Source organism: Schistocerca cancellata, chromosome 7 (assembly GCF_023864275.1).
Source record: "Schistocerca cancellata isolate TAMUIC-IGC-003103 chromosome 7, iqSchCanc2.1, whole genome shotgun sequence".
NCBI classification, from domain to species: domain Eukaryota; kingdom Metazoa; phylum Arthropoda; class Insecta; order Orthoptera; family Acrididae; genus Schistocerca; species Schistocerca cancellata.
In genome coordinates this window covers 62177425-62196045 of record NC_064632.1, presented here as the reverse complement: position 1 = coordinate 62196045, position 18621 = coordinate 62177425, and the positions used below count along the sequence as shown (strand labels likewise).

Here is an 18621-nt window from a genome sequence, read left to right as displayed (position 1 = left end):
CCAAAGTATTAATGACTTAGAGTATAGTTGAAAGGTTGAATGGCCAATAAACACACAAAAACGACTGAAAATATTGCTAAACTTTTGGATGATGTCTTTCGAAGTTAACTAGTACAGAAAATGTGGGCATACATATACAGTCACACATGCATCTGCACTGATACATTGTCTACTCAGTTGCTTTGTACTTGCACTGCAGTTCAGCTGGAGTCAGATGTATCAGATGGAGTTGATAAGGGAAGAAATGAGATGGGATGGGGGAAAAAGAACCAGAGGGAAGTAATGATGACGGCTGGAAGAGAGAGGCCACGAGCTTGCTGGATGGGAATGTGCCACACTCTGATGCAGGAAGGGGGAGTTTTATGTGACCCGTGTCGCACTTGCACCTAACTTCCTGCCACATTCGTATCTTGTGCACCTGTTGCCTCTACCTCTGTGCTATCAATCATGCTCATCTTCATCCCTCCCTCCCATTCCCTGTCTCTTATCTCCCCTCACCCACTAAGCCCAATACAGCCTCTCACAGTGTACTCAGCTGCGACAGTGTGGCCATACAGCTATACGTTTGTTCAGAAGTACTGTATCATAATATATAGCTTTGAAGGAGGAGATAGTGCAAAAACTTAGCAACATTGTAATTTCGTTATGTGCGTATCACTGACTCAACACGTGAAACATACGGTGAGTTGTTAACTGTTACTTCTTCCATTATCCACATTTTAGGAAGATATTTAAAATAACTATTTAGAATTTCCAAAATCCTAAACAGTAATTCCTAGTGTTGCGGGTAGGCCACCGATTTTCGTGCATTACCAAATAGTAAAACGTATGCAGTCATGCTGTATCGTATCGCTATACATGTATGAGGTGTGATCAAATAGATTTTTTTTTTAATTTTGTGGCCTTTATACAGCTGATATTCAGTTTTTTTAATCCTGTTTGTGATGTGTGTTTGGACTTTTAGCTGTTTCGAATATTTAGTTTATTGTTGACAGTCAAAAAGCTTTTTGAGTGATCAGTGAATTTTTACTTTTGAAAAAGATGGATCAAATATTTTGCATTAAATTTTGTTTGAAAAATGGAATAAAGTGCAGCACCGCCTTCGTAACATTGACTGTGGCTTTTGGTGAATTTATTATGAGTATGGTAAGATTTTACTAGTGGTATAAACATTTCAAAGAGGGTTGAGAAGACATTGAAGACAATGGCCGTCCTGAATGCCCTAGCACATTAGTAGTTGATAACAATGTGGAAGAAGTAAAGAATATGGTTCTGGAGAATCATCAGATCACTATCAGAGAGGTTGCTGATCATATTGGAATATCCGTGACTAATAACAAACAAGTTTTTAGAATGTTTTGGGAATGAAACATGTAGCAGTATACTTTATTCCAAAATCTTGAATTTCAGGCAAAAACAACTTAACATAGATATCGCTCAAGAATTGTTAATGAAGTCAACAACAATGCACAACTTCTAAAGAAGGTTATTTCAGGCGAAGAAACATGATCAGATGGGTATGATGTCGAAACCAATACCCAGTCATCACAATGGAAAAAAAGAGACAAGACCAAAAAAATTGACAATTTCAATCACATGTGAAGGTTCTTCTCATTGTTTGCTTTGATTACAATGGGTAGCGCATCATGAGTTCCTGCCTTATGGTTGTACAGTTGGTAAGGAATACTGCCTAGTAGTTGTACCCTGTTTCCTGTTTGCTTGAAGCAATCCGAAGAAAACTGTCAGAATTCTGGCAAAACCACTCGTTGTAAATTGCTTCACAATTAATCCAGCCGCTCACACCTCAATGCTTGTCCATGATATGTGGTAAAAAGCAAATCCGTTACTTTGCTTCAGTCACCATATTCACTGGAAATGCCCCCCCTCTGTCATTTCTTTCTATTCCTGAGGCTGAAGAGAACCATGAAAGTATGTTGTTTTGCCACCATTGACGAGGTTAAAAGAGAATCTCTGAAGGAGCTGAACACCAAACAAAAAGTGTGAGTCCCAGAAGTGTTTCCAAGATAGGAAAAAGTGTTGGCACAATTATATCTGAAGGGGACAAGTTGATGATGAATAAATAAAGATCCTTTAAGGGAAAAAAATCCCATGGCTTATTAATCACTACTTGTACATTTGGTTGTAAAACAATAAAAAAAGTGTTATCAAAATTCAGTTCTATATATATTTCTCTTTGCTTCTAAAAAAATGCACAGTAACCAATTTCTCTGAAGTTTCTTCACTTACGCCCATGCTTTTATCTATCAGAACATTTTTGTTCATGGAAAATGAACTTACTGCTTCACAGGTGCATACAGCATGAAGAAATTTCAGGCAGAGTCAGACCAGTTTGAAAGTCTTTTGTATTTTTGCCAAAAAATATTTTTTTAATTTCATACACTTAAAATCAGTATTTGTTCAGCATATCTTTTGAGCTCCATAGGATGCATGCAAAGATTTTTCAACCTCTTCAATAAATATTAAAGATTTCATCAGTGATATACCTGTGACTTCCAGCTTGATTGTTGTTGCAGTCAAATGCACAAAACTTGATTTGATGTAAATAAGACCTTGCTTAAAATCTGTTTCTTGAATGCCACTTGTACATCTTTAATGCAGACTGCAGCAGTGGCTTCAAAAGTGTCTGTGAAGAAAAAAAAAAAAAAAAATCAGTTAATGGCGCAGTAATTTAGAGTTTTTCAATAGAATGAAGCTGACAATTAAGTTCAACAAATCTATGGTAATTTACTGTCTCTTACCTGACCCTACTTCATTAAAATTATCACAGTAAAAAGATAGCAGCATTTATCCAGTCACCACCTCTAGTTAAAATAGGCTGTTGTGGTAAAGGTGAATCTGCCAGTAAATCTCTAATGCGGCAGCAGGGGCAGATGCTTTTAAGAATATCTTCATTAGAAAGAAAGTCAGCATATAGTTCAATTAAACACCATCAGAATCATTAAACCTTTGTTTTTTGTGTGACTATTTACCTTGTTTTTTGAGGATATCACATATTCATATTGAGCATATTTTAGACCTACGGTTTCAGTTATACAATACAGCGTATAGGCCAAACATGTAATGTTCTTTAGGTTACGATAAAATATTTTAATTGCTTTCCCAGACTTCATCACATATGGAGCAACATCTTTGAACGATGGTAGGACCTTTTTTTTTTATTGGTTCAGTATTCCTGAAAAATAATGGAAATATCAAATTACAGTTACATTTCAAAACACGGCATACAGTCTGTAGACATTTTGGCAAACACAGCTTCCTTGGTTTGTGGGTCAAGGGGAAGGAGCACATGCAATTTTCGAAGGAGAGAAGTGGTGTGTGGATAATCAGTTTCCATCACTTCATGATGTGGGGGCAGCATATGTTTCATACCAATCATCCACTATAGTAGAAATGTCACATGGAACTCAGAAGTAACAAAGTAATGTGACAGCACATAACAAAGCAGCTCATGTCCAAATATTGTGCTATCTGAAGCTAAGAGAATGAAATTACATTAACCCTGTGAGAACACTGTTATATAACAGAGATACCGTATTTACTCGAATCTAAGCCGCACTTTTTTCCGGTTTTTGTAATCCATAAAACTGCCTGCGTCTTAGAATCGAGTGCAAAGTAATCAGAAGTTCTGAAAAATGTTGGTAGGTGCCGCCACAACTAACTTCTGTCATCGAATATATGTAGCACTACGCAGGCATGCTTTGCAGGCACAAAGATAAATACTGCCGCCAAAACCTCTGCGTCAGTAAATAAATTTAAAAAAAAAAGGTGGAAGACGAGCTTTTTTCTCCGCCTCGAGTTTCGACCACTGCATTTTCATACATTATCCAACGAAGTAAATACAAATTCCGTATTGTTCATCTTCGAATGTAGCAGCATTGCAATGTACTACGAAAATCCGACTGGCAAGACTGTTTGGGATTTTTCTCAATATGGCCAACTCTGTGTTCTGAATTTTTTCCTACCTGTGAGAAGAGATGGCTGCTAATAGGAACTTTTATGAATTGTGAATCACATGCAGTATTCTCTTCACCATAAGAATAATACGAATATAAACATTTTGCCATGTATTCTTTCATGTTTGCTGCTATCTCATTTAAATCCTGTCTGCCTAATAAACTACGAAACTAGAGTGAGACAACAGCAAACGTGGAAGAATATACATATCGTTCATGTTTATATTCGTATTATTCTTATGCCTAATAGTGATACAGTCAGAAATGAAGCACGGCAGTTGACTAGATTTTTAAATCTAAGATGACTCTAATTTCTGTGCAGAATGTAATGTACTAAAGAGGCGTCTGCAAAGATTTCCAAACAGAGAAAAATTTTCGCTAAATTCTCCTTCAAACATCTTCTATCATACACAGTCTATTATTTGCTTCTTGTTGATCATTAGAAAAAAGCAGCAGTGTAAGTAACAACAAATAGCAGTCTCTTGCCATTGTTTCGCTAATAAGACGATTCCTCTCTCTCTCTCTCTCTCCCTCTCCCTCTCCCTCTCTCTCTCTCTCTCTCTCTCTCTCCCTCTCCCTCTCCCTCTCTCTCTCCCCCTTTTTTTTTAAATTGTAAGCGGCAGTAGCGTGCACAAAAGCAAGCCATGCCGCGAGCGGCGACAGGCCATAAACACTCATTATCAGAATGCGACAAACAATATATGACACAGTACAATAATGCATTTTCAGCTTAGAGTGATGTAAACACCTATAACAAAGAGAACGGCACTTATCAGATCAAAGAAAAATAAGCAATCAATTAAAACCAGACGAAGCACGTGAAAAAGGAAGGGTACCCGTATAAATACGGACGGAGCGCCTGACGCATAGCAACGGCTACCTGGTAAAGCTTAACTGCTAAGCTCACGACTCGAACCAAACTACTGTGGCTGTATCGTCATTCATTCGACCTAAATTGTGTCTCATATTACAATGGACCAACTTTGTTTCGATTTGGAGGTGGGGCCACAACTTTTCTCTCCCCTTGAATTTCGAGTATCAAATTTCAGGTGCGGCTTAGATTTGGGAAATTTTTTTTTCCTCGATGTCGAGTCTCATTTTTCAGGTGCGGCTTAGATTCGAGTGCGGCTTAGATTCGAGTAAATACGGTAGATAGTAGCCTTGGGAGAGCCAGCCCTGACAACACTCTACCATCTGGTGAGCGAGATGTATGAGACAGGCGAAATACCCTCAGACTTCAAGAGGGAATATAATAATTCCAATCCCAAAGAAAGCAGGTGTTGACAGATGTGAAAATTACCAAACTATCAGTTTAATAAGTCACGGCTACAAAATACTAACACGAATTCTTTACAGACGAATGGAAAAGCTGGTAGAAGCCGACCTCAGGGAAGATGAGTTTGGATTCCATAGAAATGTTGGAACACGTGAGGCAATACTGACCCTACGACTCATCTTAGAAGATAGATTAAGGAAAGGCAAACCTACATTTCTAGCATTTGTAGACTTAGGGAAAGCTTTTGACAATGTGGACTGGAATACTCTCTTTCAAATTCTGAAGGTGGCAGCGATAAAATACTGGGAGCGAAAGGCTATTTACAATTTGTACAGAAACCAGATGGCAGTTATAAGAGTCGAGGGGCACGAAAGGGAAGCAGTGGTTGGGAAGGGAGTGAGACAGGGTTGTAGCCTATCCCTGATGTTATTCAATCTGTATATTGAGCAAGCAGTAAAGGAAACAAAAGAAAAATTTGGAGTGGGAATTAAAATCCATGGAGAAGAAATAAACACTTTGAGGTTCACTGATGACATTGTAATTCTGTCAGAGACAGCAATTGCCTGGAAGAGCAGTTGAATGGAATGGACAGTGTCTTGAAAGGAGGATATAAGATGAACATCAACAAATGCAAAACAAGGATAATGGAATGTAGTCGAATTAAATGAGGTGATTCTGAGGGAATTAGATTGGGAAATGAGACACTTAAAGTAGTAAATGGATTTTGCTATTTGGGGAGCAAAATAACTAATGATGCTCAAAGTAGAGAGGATATAAAATGTAGACTGGCAATGGCAAGGAAAACGTTCCTGAAGATGAGAAATTGGTTAACATCGAGTATAGATTTAAGTGTCAGGAAGTCATTTCTGAAAGTATTTGTATGGAGTGTAGCCATTTATGGAAGTGAAACATGGGCGATAAATAGTTTGGACAAGAAGAGAATAGAAGCTTTCGAAATGTGGTGCTACAGAAGAATGCTGAAGATTAGATGGGTAGATCACATAACTAATAAGGGGGGGGGGGGGGGTTACTGAATAGAATTGGGGAGAAGAGATGAAGAAGCTTGCACAGGATAGAGTAGCATGGAGAGCTGCATCTCTGGACTGAAGAACACAACAACAACAACAGGTAGTAGCCACAAAGTTCACTGACTTCTTCTGACTGAAACAATGGCACACGGGCTTACTAAAATGTTTACAGACTATTCAAATGTTTTTTTCTGTTTACAATTACACATTCACTCCTTCATAAAGAAAATCGTGACTGTTAAGTGGTTTGCATTTTGCAAACACTTGGTGACATTGTCCTAGTCTGTCCTCAGTTAATTTTCCAACTGTCAGATTTGCAATATATTTTCCCATACAGTCACTAGTTTTGTCAACAGAGGCCCATATGTTTGGGATTTCCGAGTCCTTTCAAAATTCATCTAACACCTAATTGATGAAAAGTTAATATTGAGGTTGAGTTGAGTTTAAGTTCATAACAGTTTATTTTTACATTCTTGGAAGAAGATAATTGAAATCGCAGGTGTTCGGCCAAGAATTTTGTAAGATAAAATTACTGTATTTCCGTGACACACTGTCAGAAATGAATAATTTTTACATGTTTGTAAATGTACATGGAAACTGACTGACTTAAATACTTTTTCACTTACCTGTGCATATGATACTTGAAGGTAACTTCTGCATAAGGCGGTTGGATACAGGACATAATTTTTTGTGTACTTTTCTAAAACTGGTTCGAATGTGGTATATGACAGTTTTTCAAACAGTATGTTTGCTCCTAGCAAATCAGCATGTTGAAACCACAAAAAATGGATTTATGCTCATTTAGTTGTTTTGTATTAATAAGTGATGCACACTTCGTACTTTTTTTGTCTTTCCGCAGTTTCGTCTTTGCTCTATCACATGCAGAAGTTAGGTGCTGATCTACTTGAAACTTTTTTGAGCTTTTGATGTACAAACAAAATGTAGCCTATATCGACATTTCTTTTGTTACACATATATTTGTTAGGTTTGATATGTTGTATATAACTGGTCAGAAAAATATTATTTAAAATACACAACTGTCTAGTACTAATAAAGTAATTACACATCATCCTTATTGCAACAGTCACAGTAGATGTCAACCCTGTCCGTTCTTAGAATTTCCTTTCCCTCGATCCATTTTAATGTAAGGTCTCTTCTTGCAGCTCTAGTAGAAAGTACTGGGCCATACAAAATCCAACCCCTTTTCTTTGTCAGTGATAATGAAAATTATTTCATCGTTGGCTGACTTCATGATACCAAACACAGAAAGGAAATGATTTAGTGATGTGTTGTTGCTGTATTTTGCATACAGTTCTATGAAGCAAAATCCTGCTCACAATTTCTAAAATTTTTCACTTCTAAAATAATAATTGGTATACAGTTTCTAAATTCCATCTTGATCTCACATCAGAGGTGATTGCAGGTTAAGGAGCAGAGAAGAATAGCTGGCAGAGGCAAGTATCTCTTGCAGTGCTGTTAACATATTTTTCGTGCAATATAGCTCAAGTACAGTAATTTGTACCAGCCACTGACAGATAGCAAGGATTGACAGCAGTGAAACAAGGCACAAAGTCTGTTGACATCTACCGAGCCAGACTAGGGTGCTTGAGCTCACTATGAAGTTGATAGACTGTAACAAAATTACAGAAATTATTCATGTTCTCTAATTTTGGCATAGTTCATATGAAAAAACATCAGTAAAAGATGCTATCATGCAAGTTATTGTATTATGTGCACTGAAGCCAGAAAAATTATATAATATATGTAAATAAAATAAACACCACTCACAGGTTAGGCCATAGTCCTATTCTGACTAGCCAGTTGCTGCCTAGAAGGCAGTATGAGGAGTGAACTATAATCGTGTGATGTGATCGGCTTGTCGCCAATTCCTCCAGCCATTATTGCCAGTTGATGAATTCTGATGATTCTGCTGCTTCTTTATTCAAGCAGCTTCTCATTTGGCCTGACCGGGGCTGAGTGGACCCCGTACCAGAGCTCCTTGTCTCAGAAAAATTTGGGGTGGTACTGGGAATCGAACCCAGTTTCTTTCACACCATAGGCAGCGACTCTAACCATTTGGCTATGGAGGCTGTCATAAATGTCTAAATCCATGCTATTATATAGAAAAAAATATTCAAAATAAGCATTTCTCCCCAAATGGCCAAAATATGTACATACCATGCATTTGTATTAAACTCCAGCTCCAGTTATGAGGAATGCGTAAAAGGTTCAACCAACTGCTTCATCTTAGATGGCTAAAAGCTTTCCAAATTATTATAAGGTCTGCAATCTGTAAAGGAAGCTACTTGGTCTATAGGTTTGCTTTAATGTGTAAATTGAAGACAGTAGTCTGCTCACCTGGGTTGACATTCGTCCTAATCTGGATAATAAAGTTGGTGGTGACTGTAGAGGGTGGAAAGGTCAATATTCCGTGAGATGGTAGAATGATCACTGGGCGCAAATTTATCATGTAGACATCTACTCTATTTGAATTGGTTTTTGAAGATAATCACGTGTAACTGTATATTATCATTACAAAATGATTTTATTTAGTAGTTCCATTTTTGGTTCTAATTGCTTTGTACTTTTACAGCTTTACAACATTTCATAATACATCTTCATCAGTTTGCAATAAATTTACAATACTTTGCAATTAATTTTCAAAAGTTTGCAAAAAATGTTTCAAGAATTCCACTATTGGCTTCAGCACATGTAAATACGCTCAATAAGAACTTATTGTGATACTTACCTTATTGCCTCACTATGTTCCTTAATGGTAGCAGTAGCTCAGCTTCCGTACCCACCTTTCTGCTGTATACATCTGTCTACATCCAACCACATTAACAAAAATCTAATTATGTTAAGTATAAAGCTCAAGTGACCAGATAATGAACTATAAAAACCAGCTTGGCAGGAAAGTAAGTGTGATGGAAATATTGTCTCACTTGAAAAATGCTTGTGCTGCACCATGTCATTCATTCCACGCATCCCAACTTTAGGTATCCATATCTTCACCTGAAATTCAGTGTCACCAAAATTCTTCACACTTCGAAACAATTACTACTTATTATGTAACAAGAATAAAAATAACCTTCAGATTTATTACCATTCGTATTACACCATACCTTGATATAGAGATGAAATTGGAATTTGCAACCACCAGTGGATATTATTATGTATGTTGTTGCCCAAGTGAATGTAGCATTGTCAGTAAAAATTGTTGACCGGAACTATATCATAGTTGGTATTTAATCACTGACAAGATTTATGTGCAGTACTATCTCTGATGTGAAAAAGTTGCACAAATTGTAGGTTTAATGGTACAAGCTTTTTGCATGTAAAATTTGTAATATATCTTTGTAGAACATGAGGTTGTACAAGAAGTTGTTGAAATTGACCTTTCCCCACTCATAAGGAAATGTCAATTTCGAGAATTTGTATAGTTAGTACAATTGTCAGCAGAATTTTTACTTCACTGCCTTGATTTACGTTTTCATTCTTTGATACCTGATCTGTATTTCTTTCTTTTTTTCTCATTTCATGCATATTGTCTCTTATTTTTTGTCATTTTGGTAGTACTAAAAGTTCTCTGTTACCCAGGCTTGGATTATCTGGTTTGCAGGTTATTTATGCACAGTGTGAAGTTTTTGAAACAATACGAGCCATTATTTTGTTTTTATTGGAATGAATTTATGTTTTACCACCAGAAGACAATGCAGATCTCAAGCTCACTGTTGAACATCCCTGATATATTTTTCCTTTGTTTCCCATTTCATCTTCTGGTAAATGTTCGTTCTCTATTCATGTAGCATGTCTATGGACAATTTCTTGTCTATATTTTTGTCTAGTCCTTCCTCTAGGAGCTAAAAGTCCATAATTTCAAACTCACATAAAGCCGTTAGCGAAAGAAAATGATTTAGGTTTTTTCTGGGACACTTGTCTTCAGAATTCTTGCTCTGAGTTCATACAAAATAAAAGCCTATTGTTAACATTGCCATGAGGAATAATATCTTGTTGACTGTACTTTTCTAGCCGCCAACAGATCTCAGCAATAGCTTTAAATAAACCATTGGAAATAAGTGATGATCCATGTGACATATCTTGTTGCGGACAACTTATGGGTACTAGGAAGGTGACCAAAAACAAAAGCAAATGTACTGTTCTAATGATTGAAGAGATATAAGAAGTTATAGATGAATTAGAAGAGAGAAAAACTACAGTAAAACTTTCTCCGGTTTGTGCAATAGGCATACAATCATTATGGGATCAGTTATCACACACATCTCTGCACAGAAATGTGTTGCATTCTTAGTATATAGGACAAACTTCTTTTAACTGTACTTCTGATTTTGGCACTCTGGTAAACAAGAACCTTAGTCAAGAAAAGAGCAAATGACGTGCAGAAACAGAGAAAAGGGACAATTTCTGGAAAGTGAACCGAAAACTGGTGATGAAATATAAAATGTGTTTTAAGTGTAGTTTTGTAAATAAGTTGTAACTAATGCAATGGGCTTTCAAATATTACATGTTTCAAAATACAGTAAATTGCAGTTTGTGGTAAAAACATGCATTTTGGATTATTAAAGTTTATCGGCAACCCGTGAAGTTTCAGGTCTGTATTAATCCAGACATACTGGGAACTTGCTGTACTAAGTTTATTCTGACCAACATATCTGTAGAATTTTGCAAAATGTTTTGATCTTGTGATCCTTTCATCCCAGCATCTGATTGATGGCGGTATCTTTAATTGAAGTTCAGATCTACTTCAACTGTTCATCCATTTTTTCCAATACTGTTCCCTCATCACACGCAACATTAACTGTTCCAAGTTACTTAATATTCTTCTGTTAAGGATTAAAATCAATTTTTTATTTAGTTGACTGGTTTTTTCACCAGGGGTCACTTTATCTTATATAATAAAGTGTAGCAGCTGAAATATTCAGTGCTTGTTTACAACACATGCAGGGGACGGACCAAATAATATGAACACCATACACTTTATTACATCTTGTTGCAAGCTGACACCACTGGGTACACATAAATACTGTGATTTGACTGCGGTGCACAGTTGACGTTCCAAGTCTTTGAGGTTTTCTTTTAGTGTATTATATGCTTTGTTCTGCGATAGTGAAATGTACAATTCCTCAGGTTTCATAAAAGGGCATCTTGATGGTGCGAAGTTAGCAGGAGCACCTGCGAAGAAAATGGCTGAACTTTTTTAACATTTCTCAACTGACAATATCCATGGCAATGACGGTATAGACAAAACATGATAAAAGAGCATTAAAAAGGGTTATGGCCAGACAACATAAAACTACCATGCAAGAGTGTTTGCGGGGCTCAACACTCACTTGAGAAATACTGTGTTGACAAAAACTGTATGTGGGAGCATGCATCAAGTGTGGATCTGATTACAACACCAGGGCAATGGGAGCGCACACTTAAACTTTGTTAGTGCCGTTCCATCTTGCTGTGAAATTGGCACATGCAAATTTTGTAATCAGTTATGATCTAACAATCAAGAAATATTGGCTTTGTCTAGCTGGAATTAAGTCTGTCAGGTGCCTATCGGTAGACTTCCAAACCCTGAGCCACCTGTTCCTACAGTAGTGTATAGTATCCACTGACTGCAAACTTTCCAAATAAAAAACCCTCATGTAAGACTTTTAACAGTCAATGTGCAGTTTGTGTAATATTATGGTGACTACAGAAAATGTGAAAGTGTGGCAGACGTAGTATTCTACATATTTTTTCATGATGTTGAACATATATTTGAGACACCCATAAACATCTGCAGACTTCATAGTTTCTAGTGTGGTTGTTAGGTATCAGTAGTGGCTGGCATCAATGTAAAAATATGTTGTTATTGAAACATTTGTTATGTTGCTTAGTAGATGTCAGCAGGTGTGCATGCACACTGTTCTGCCCCATGAACGTTCAATTTAACTTTGAACTTGTGTTTGTTTGTTGTGTAAATTGGTTGTGAAAGAAATTTAAACAAAAATATCATGTGATCACTTTCTTATTTGAATATAACCATTTCTTTTTCAATTCCATTTATAGTACAAATATTGCTTAATTGGAGTTTGGTTAGTGCTTTTAAAACATAATGTAAAAAACATTTTAAAATTCCAACCACAGATTTCTACAAATACCGAAAAAAAACAAAGATTTTAGCCACTCTGCAGATAATGGCAGTTAGCTATGGCAACAGCACCATGAGCATTGAAACAGCTACCAACAGAATTCCAGGAGTACAACAATGTATTTTAGTGTGCAGTGCGCTTCCTTTTCAGTCATTGTTCAAACATTAAAGTCATTCTCCACCCATCCAATAGAGTACTGCTTCTAGAGATATATGCCACCTTTATCTTCAACAAAATTTTATGAGTTTTGGAATTTACAGTAGAGCCAAATGTGGCCTGTGTCTTCTTTCAAGCAGTCAGTAGTTTTGCAATGTTGTCATGCAACATTCCCATGTAGGCAAAAATGTGTTCTCACTCCGTAATGAACTACTTCCAGCAATATTACTTCTGAGCTTCTGCGGCACATGGGTATTGTACCACTGCTACAGTGATTGATGATTGTATACGGAGACATCCCAGAGAATTTGCTTACTCTTTTTCAAAGGATGGAATTTATTGCCATTCCCTTTTGCGATTGTGGCATATCGCATTATGCCCCACTTTATACAGATACCACAAGCCAGTATCTCTCTCTCTCTCTCTCTCTCTCTCTCTCTCTCTGTGTGTGTGTGTGTGTGTGTGTGTGTGTGTGTGTGTGTGTGTGTGTGTGTGTGTGTGTACGCGCGCGCATGCAAGGGTGGGGATTTGAGTTTGACAAGACTCGTAGCTCCTAGTTTTTTTACAACACGGAAGGTTTATCCAGCAAGATGATTGATCCATCACTTACCTACCTGTACTCTCAGTGCAGCAAAAGCATACTTTATATTGCCATATAGTTTCCTCATCTATTATGTGCCCTTAGAATGATTGCCGTGATTTGTGCATTTACTATCATATTCAGATGATCGGAATTGACTTAAAGCATTTACAGATCAGCAGTGATTAACTTTTTCTATATATACGCAGCCTGACAAGAAAAGTGAAGCAGACTGAAGGGCAAGAGGAAACAAAATGAAACTTCATGGGTTCAGTGAACATGTTGTGTTATTCCAGTGACTACAATAACAAGTCAAAATTACTTATCAGTATCAGCCCACTTATCAGCGTGATGTTGCACCTCATCTGACCTGGATGCTTGCACTGATTGAGTTTGGACAAGTGTCATAAAACCATTGTATACTCTCAGGCAAGCTGGGCCGTAACTGTTGTAACTGGTCCTTGATATCTAGGATACCGACACTGGGACAGAGTTAACGTAATTATTGCGCCCACACACATTATTTAGGCACTCGGGAGTACCTCAGCTGCAGAGTACCTCACCATCACACAGACAGTTCATAGAGATGTACCATTTGTGGATGAACAGTGTCATGTTAAAAAATGGCACCATGATACTGTGATGTGCGTTCTGTAAGACCTTGGCTACACACACCATCAGATTATTTGATTTGTCGCTCTAGTGAAAGTAGGCGAGCGTCAGCAATATGTCTCGTGGTCTTATCATGGTGTGTTTATCTTCTGCCGTTAGGTCAGACGATAGGAATGCCACTTGCACGCTTAGAGTAGCAGATTGACGGTGACCAACTTTAAACAGAACTTCATTAATTTTCACACACATTTATTAAAATAATAAAAAGGCATAGATATTACATAACTTGATTCTGGATGCTGTTTACAATTGACAATCTTATTCTCACATATATCTGATACTTGACAAAGTATCTATTCATTTATCTTCATGGCTATGTACAGGAATATGATAATCTTATTAGGTGCAGACTGAAACTTCACTATAGACTAATGCAGACTGGTGCAGACTAATGCAGACTGACTAATCAGAGGTCTGTACACTTGTTATAATACCTCGAGCGTTCAGGTATCACTGCGCAAGTGTGATCCGCGAGGAGTAAAGGTTCTACGTTAGCAGCAATCTCATTGGCTGCGTTACATATTAATACGCGGATTGGCGGAAGCAGAATTTGGTCCGTCTCTAAGACAGCGCCATCTCGTAGTGCGGAGACGGACGAGTGCTGCGCCTGCGCTGTTGTGCTTAGCGGGGCGCGCTCTATTGGGAAAGTTGTGTACGCGCTGATTGCACGGAACTATGTACACAACAGATACTGTTGCATGAGAGGTAACACATGAGGACGCAGGATGTCTGTGACCATAACCTGAAGTCACACCTGCTGGTTCTCCATGCCAGAAGTAACACCACTGTCCTTTCTAAAACACTGGAAGAACAACATTGCTACCCCCGTTGCTGCAATACTTGATGATAATGGGCATCCATGGTAGTGCAGAACTGAAGTTCATTGCTGAAAACAATGTGATACCATTCATCAGTGGTCCATGCCACCTGATTACGATACCACTTCAAACACAGCAACCATTGCAAGGGATGGTATTTCCCTTGTACGGCTACTGCTAGTCTCCAACTAATGGCACAGCATAGCACATAATGTTGTGAGGAATCCATTATTTGTTCTTGAATGGTTGGTGCAGAGGTGAAAGACACTACAATGTGCTTCATGCATGATGCAGTGATCTTCCTTCGTGGTGGTCAGACGTGATCGATTGGAACCTTGACAAACAAATATGCCTGCCCTCACGTTCCCAAGCCATCAAATGTCCGGCCATTGACCCATTCAAATGCCTCACAAATCTGAATATTACATTAGTTGACCAACTGGCAAAATGTAAAAGCACATTGAGCCCCATTTCAGACCATCAGGTATTGATGACACTGTCTTACATGTGGTATGCAACATCTCTGTGTCCTTCATAGTAAACACGCAACATATATCACTGTTTGTACCCCTTATGTACCCTACCCGGCCTGGTAACAACACTAAAAGTGAACAATACTAATGCACTCTGGTTGTCATTCTGCCTGTCACTGAGAATTTCAGTTATAATTATTTACGTATCCACTGGTGGTAACATTGACATCCAACTACGTCTTGTGGGTGTTTCACTTTTTTGTCAAACTGTGTAAATAAAATTACTTATAACAATGTAATGAAAAGGGTAGTTACTACTCACCAGTTAGTGGAGATGCTGAGTCACAGAAAGGCACAACAAAAAAGACTGTCAGAAACTTTTTGTTGTGTCTTTCTGCAACTCAGCATCTCCACTATATTGTGGATAGCAACTATCCTTTTCATTATATTGTTACATTCCATCCTGGATTTTCCATTTTTTTAAATTCCTTATAGTTTTTAAAACAGGTATACAGCTTCACATGTCTCCACATTGTTTGCATGTTTGTTGCAGCCGGTACAAGTGCCTCAGCAGAGGATAGCAGATGTAACCAGTGGTGCTGGAGGTGGCACTGAACTCCTAGACCTGGACAGTCAGCAACTGAGTTTGGGAAACATCGACTCAGGCGATTTGGCTAACTTTGGTCTTTTCTACAATTCACTATCGGAGAATCTGTCCAGCAACTTGAACCTCACAGATGGGGGAGGTGCAGCTGCAAATACAGAGGCAGCTGGTGGCACTAACATGACTGACAGCCTGACAAGACTCGCAAACACTACCATGCAGGACATTTGCAGTCTGAACAGCATGTATAAAGGAACTGGACACTGACAGTCTGCTAATGCACAAGGTGCAAGCAAGATCCCTGCAAATCATGGAAGTAGGAGGTAATGTCTGTCACAAATTTGAAATTTATTATTCCCATATAGTTTTAAACATCTCATCTTTCCATCTGAATTAATATGGTGACAATTTCCATAACATTGGATTTTTTATATAAATGTTACAAATTTAATTCTAAATTTTGTGTACTGTGACTGAGGTAAATCAGTTCCAAAGTCATCGTGTCCATGACTTTGTTAGATAACTATGGGAGTCATAGCTTCATTGCATGTGGACATTGGGATGCCTGGATCCCTTCATCTTAATTTTGCTTTATGGATCAAAATCAAACTGTCGTGTTTCATACCATGTGATTACCTGTCAAAGAAGTTCAAAATGCGACAGTGAAAGTTTAAGAACGTAATCACCCAATTTCTTCATGTTGTGCTCATCTTCTTTAACAGCTATATGATGAAGACAATACTAATAAAACACAATCTCTTCACAAACCTGCACTTGTGGAAGGACAAAGAAATACCAGTATCGTCATCGGTGGAGTAAGTCTTCAACTAGCCAACACTCTTCCATATCTGGGCAGCATCCTCCCATCAATTGCAGATATAGATTCAGAAATTCAATACAGAGTTAACTATGCTGGAGCATTCTTTGGCAGAATAAGATCTCAAGCACTTTACAATCACAAGGCCAGTGTTGCAACAAAGATCATCAAATGAAATTCAGTTGTAATTCCCACCCTGTTTTAAGGATCGGAATTCTGGAGCTGTACAGACTGCATCTTACAAAGTGGGAACAACATCACCAGTTGGGTGCTGATAACCTCGATGTTCAGTGCCCCTGACCCAAAGAGAGGGAGAGAGACATACAATCAGTAAAGAATTTATAGTTTTAAGATGCCACTTATGATGGGCAGATCAGGTAGTTTGCCTATCTAATAATCGGATTCCCAAAGAAGTGTTTTACTCTCAGTTAAAAATGGGCAGACACTTTGTGGGGAATTGGAGGAAACAATTTGGGGATGTAATTAAGGCTATCATGAAGATGTGTCACATTATTGTTAACAGTTGGAAGACCTCAGCCCAGATTGTACATCCTTTAGATCACTAGTCTATTGTGGGTCATTATTTTTTAATAAAAGAGCTTATGAACAGGGATCAGTAAAGGAAAGTACAAAAAGGGTTGTTCTAAAATCAGAGGTAAGGGATGAGATGATTGATGTAGGGAGAACAAAATTGAACAGCAACAAGAAAGATGCAATTGTGGAGGGGGGAAATCAAAATATGAAACTTGAGCAGAAAGGAAATTAAACAGTTGCTGGCAGAAAGTTGTTACTGAAGTTGTAACTATGTGTGGGGGGAGTTAATGGGTGGAAAGGAGATACGGTAATAGTTTAGCGAAACTGATAGTAAGTGTATGCTGGGCGCTAAGTACAGGGTGTACATAAAGTCCAGGAACACTTTCAATTATTTATTGTACAAGAACCAAACACTGTACAGATATCATATGAGAGCTATTGAGAAAGTAGGGAATATTGCCATGTGACGCCGCTAGGCGTGTGCCAATCGCATATATTTTGGTATGTGCATGCTCAGCAGCTCAGTCGGCATCCATCCATGACAACGGGAACATCTCTGCATGTCTGGTTTTTTAGATATTTGAATTTTAAATGTGCGCTGCAATCGAAAATACCGCCAGTTGTGAGGTGGAGTCTGTGATACAGTTTTTGTTGGCAAAAAACCTAAAACCTATAGAAATTTATCGTGAACTGTGCGAAGTGTACAGAAACAATGTAATGAGTGAATGGCCGAACCAACGTTCATGATGAAGAGAAGATTGGACGCCTGTGCATTGTGACTGACACGATCTTGTCGCTAAAGTTGATGAAACAATTCGTGAAAACTGTTGCTTCACAATAACGGAGCTTTCGCTTTCTTTTCCATTAGTTTTACGGACTTTGTTGTTTGAAATTGTCACTCAAAAGCAAGGCTATCACAAATTTTGTGCATGATGGGTGCCCAAAATGCCTACAGAGCACCATGGAGAACAGTGAATGGGGGCAACGTTGACATATCTGGAGGCCTACCACAAACATGGTGATTCATTACTGGATCGAATCATAACTGGTGACGAGACTTGGGTGAAACACATCAATTGTGAGACAAAATTACAGTCCACGGAGTGGGAGCACACGAGGTCCCCCCAAAAATCAAGAAAATGTTTGCAAACCTTGTCAGCAAGGAAGTTGATGGTGACAGTGTTTTGGGATAGGCAAGATGTGCTTCTTATTGATTTTGTTGAACGTGGAGCAACCATAAATTCTGCCCAGTACTGTCAAACTTTGCACAGCCTTAGAAGAGCAGTTCAAAACAAATGCCGAGGAAAGCTGACATCCAAAATTTTGTTTTTGCACGACAATGCTCGACCTCACATGGCGAACCGCACTAAAGAACTCCTTAATTCATTCAAATGAGAAATTTTCCCTCATCCGTCCTACAGCCCCGATCTTGCACCAAGCGACTTCCACTTGTTTCCCAAGATTAAGAGCTGGCTTGCAACACAGCACTTTGATGACAATGTCAAACTCCAGGCGGGCATGACTCACTGGCGGAAGTCTCAGG

General features: G+C 38.2%; 2 protein-coding genes across 3 annotated transcripts in view; one reads left to right on the top strand and one right to left on the bottom strand.

Annotated features, from left to right (window-relative positions):
* LOC126092566 (embryonic polarity protein dorsal-like) overlaps nt 1-18621 on the top strand; it is a 106734-nt gene that overhangs the window by 81396 nt on the left and 6717 nt on the right. For both annotated transcript variants that reach the window (XM_049908239.1, XM_049908240.1), the window contains exon 11: nt 15677-16050. In XM_049908239.1, the coding sequence (XP_049764196.1) occupies nt 15677-15994 (318 nt within the window). In that variant the 3' untranslated portion in view covers nt 15995-16050. The remainder of the gene's footprint in view (nt 1-15676; nt 16051-18621) is intronic.
* Nucleotides 10975-18621, bottom strand: part of LOC126092568 (PSME3-interacting protein) — a 138500-nt gene continuing 130853 nt past the window's right edge. The window contains exon 8 of the transcript XR_007521359.1: nt 10975-11471. The gene's annotated coding sequence lies outside the window, so the exon portion shown is untranslated. The remainder of the gene's footprint in view (nt 11472-18621) is intronic.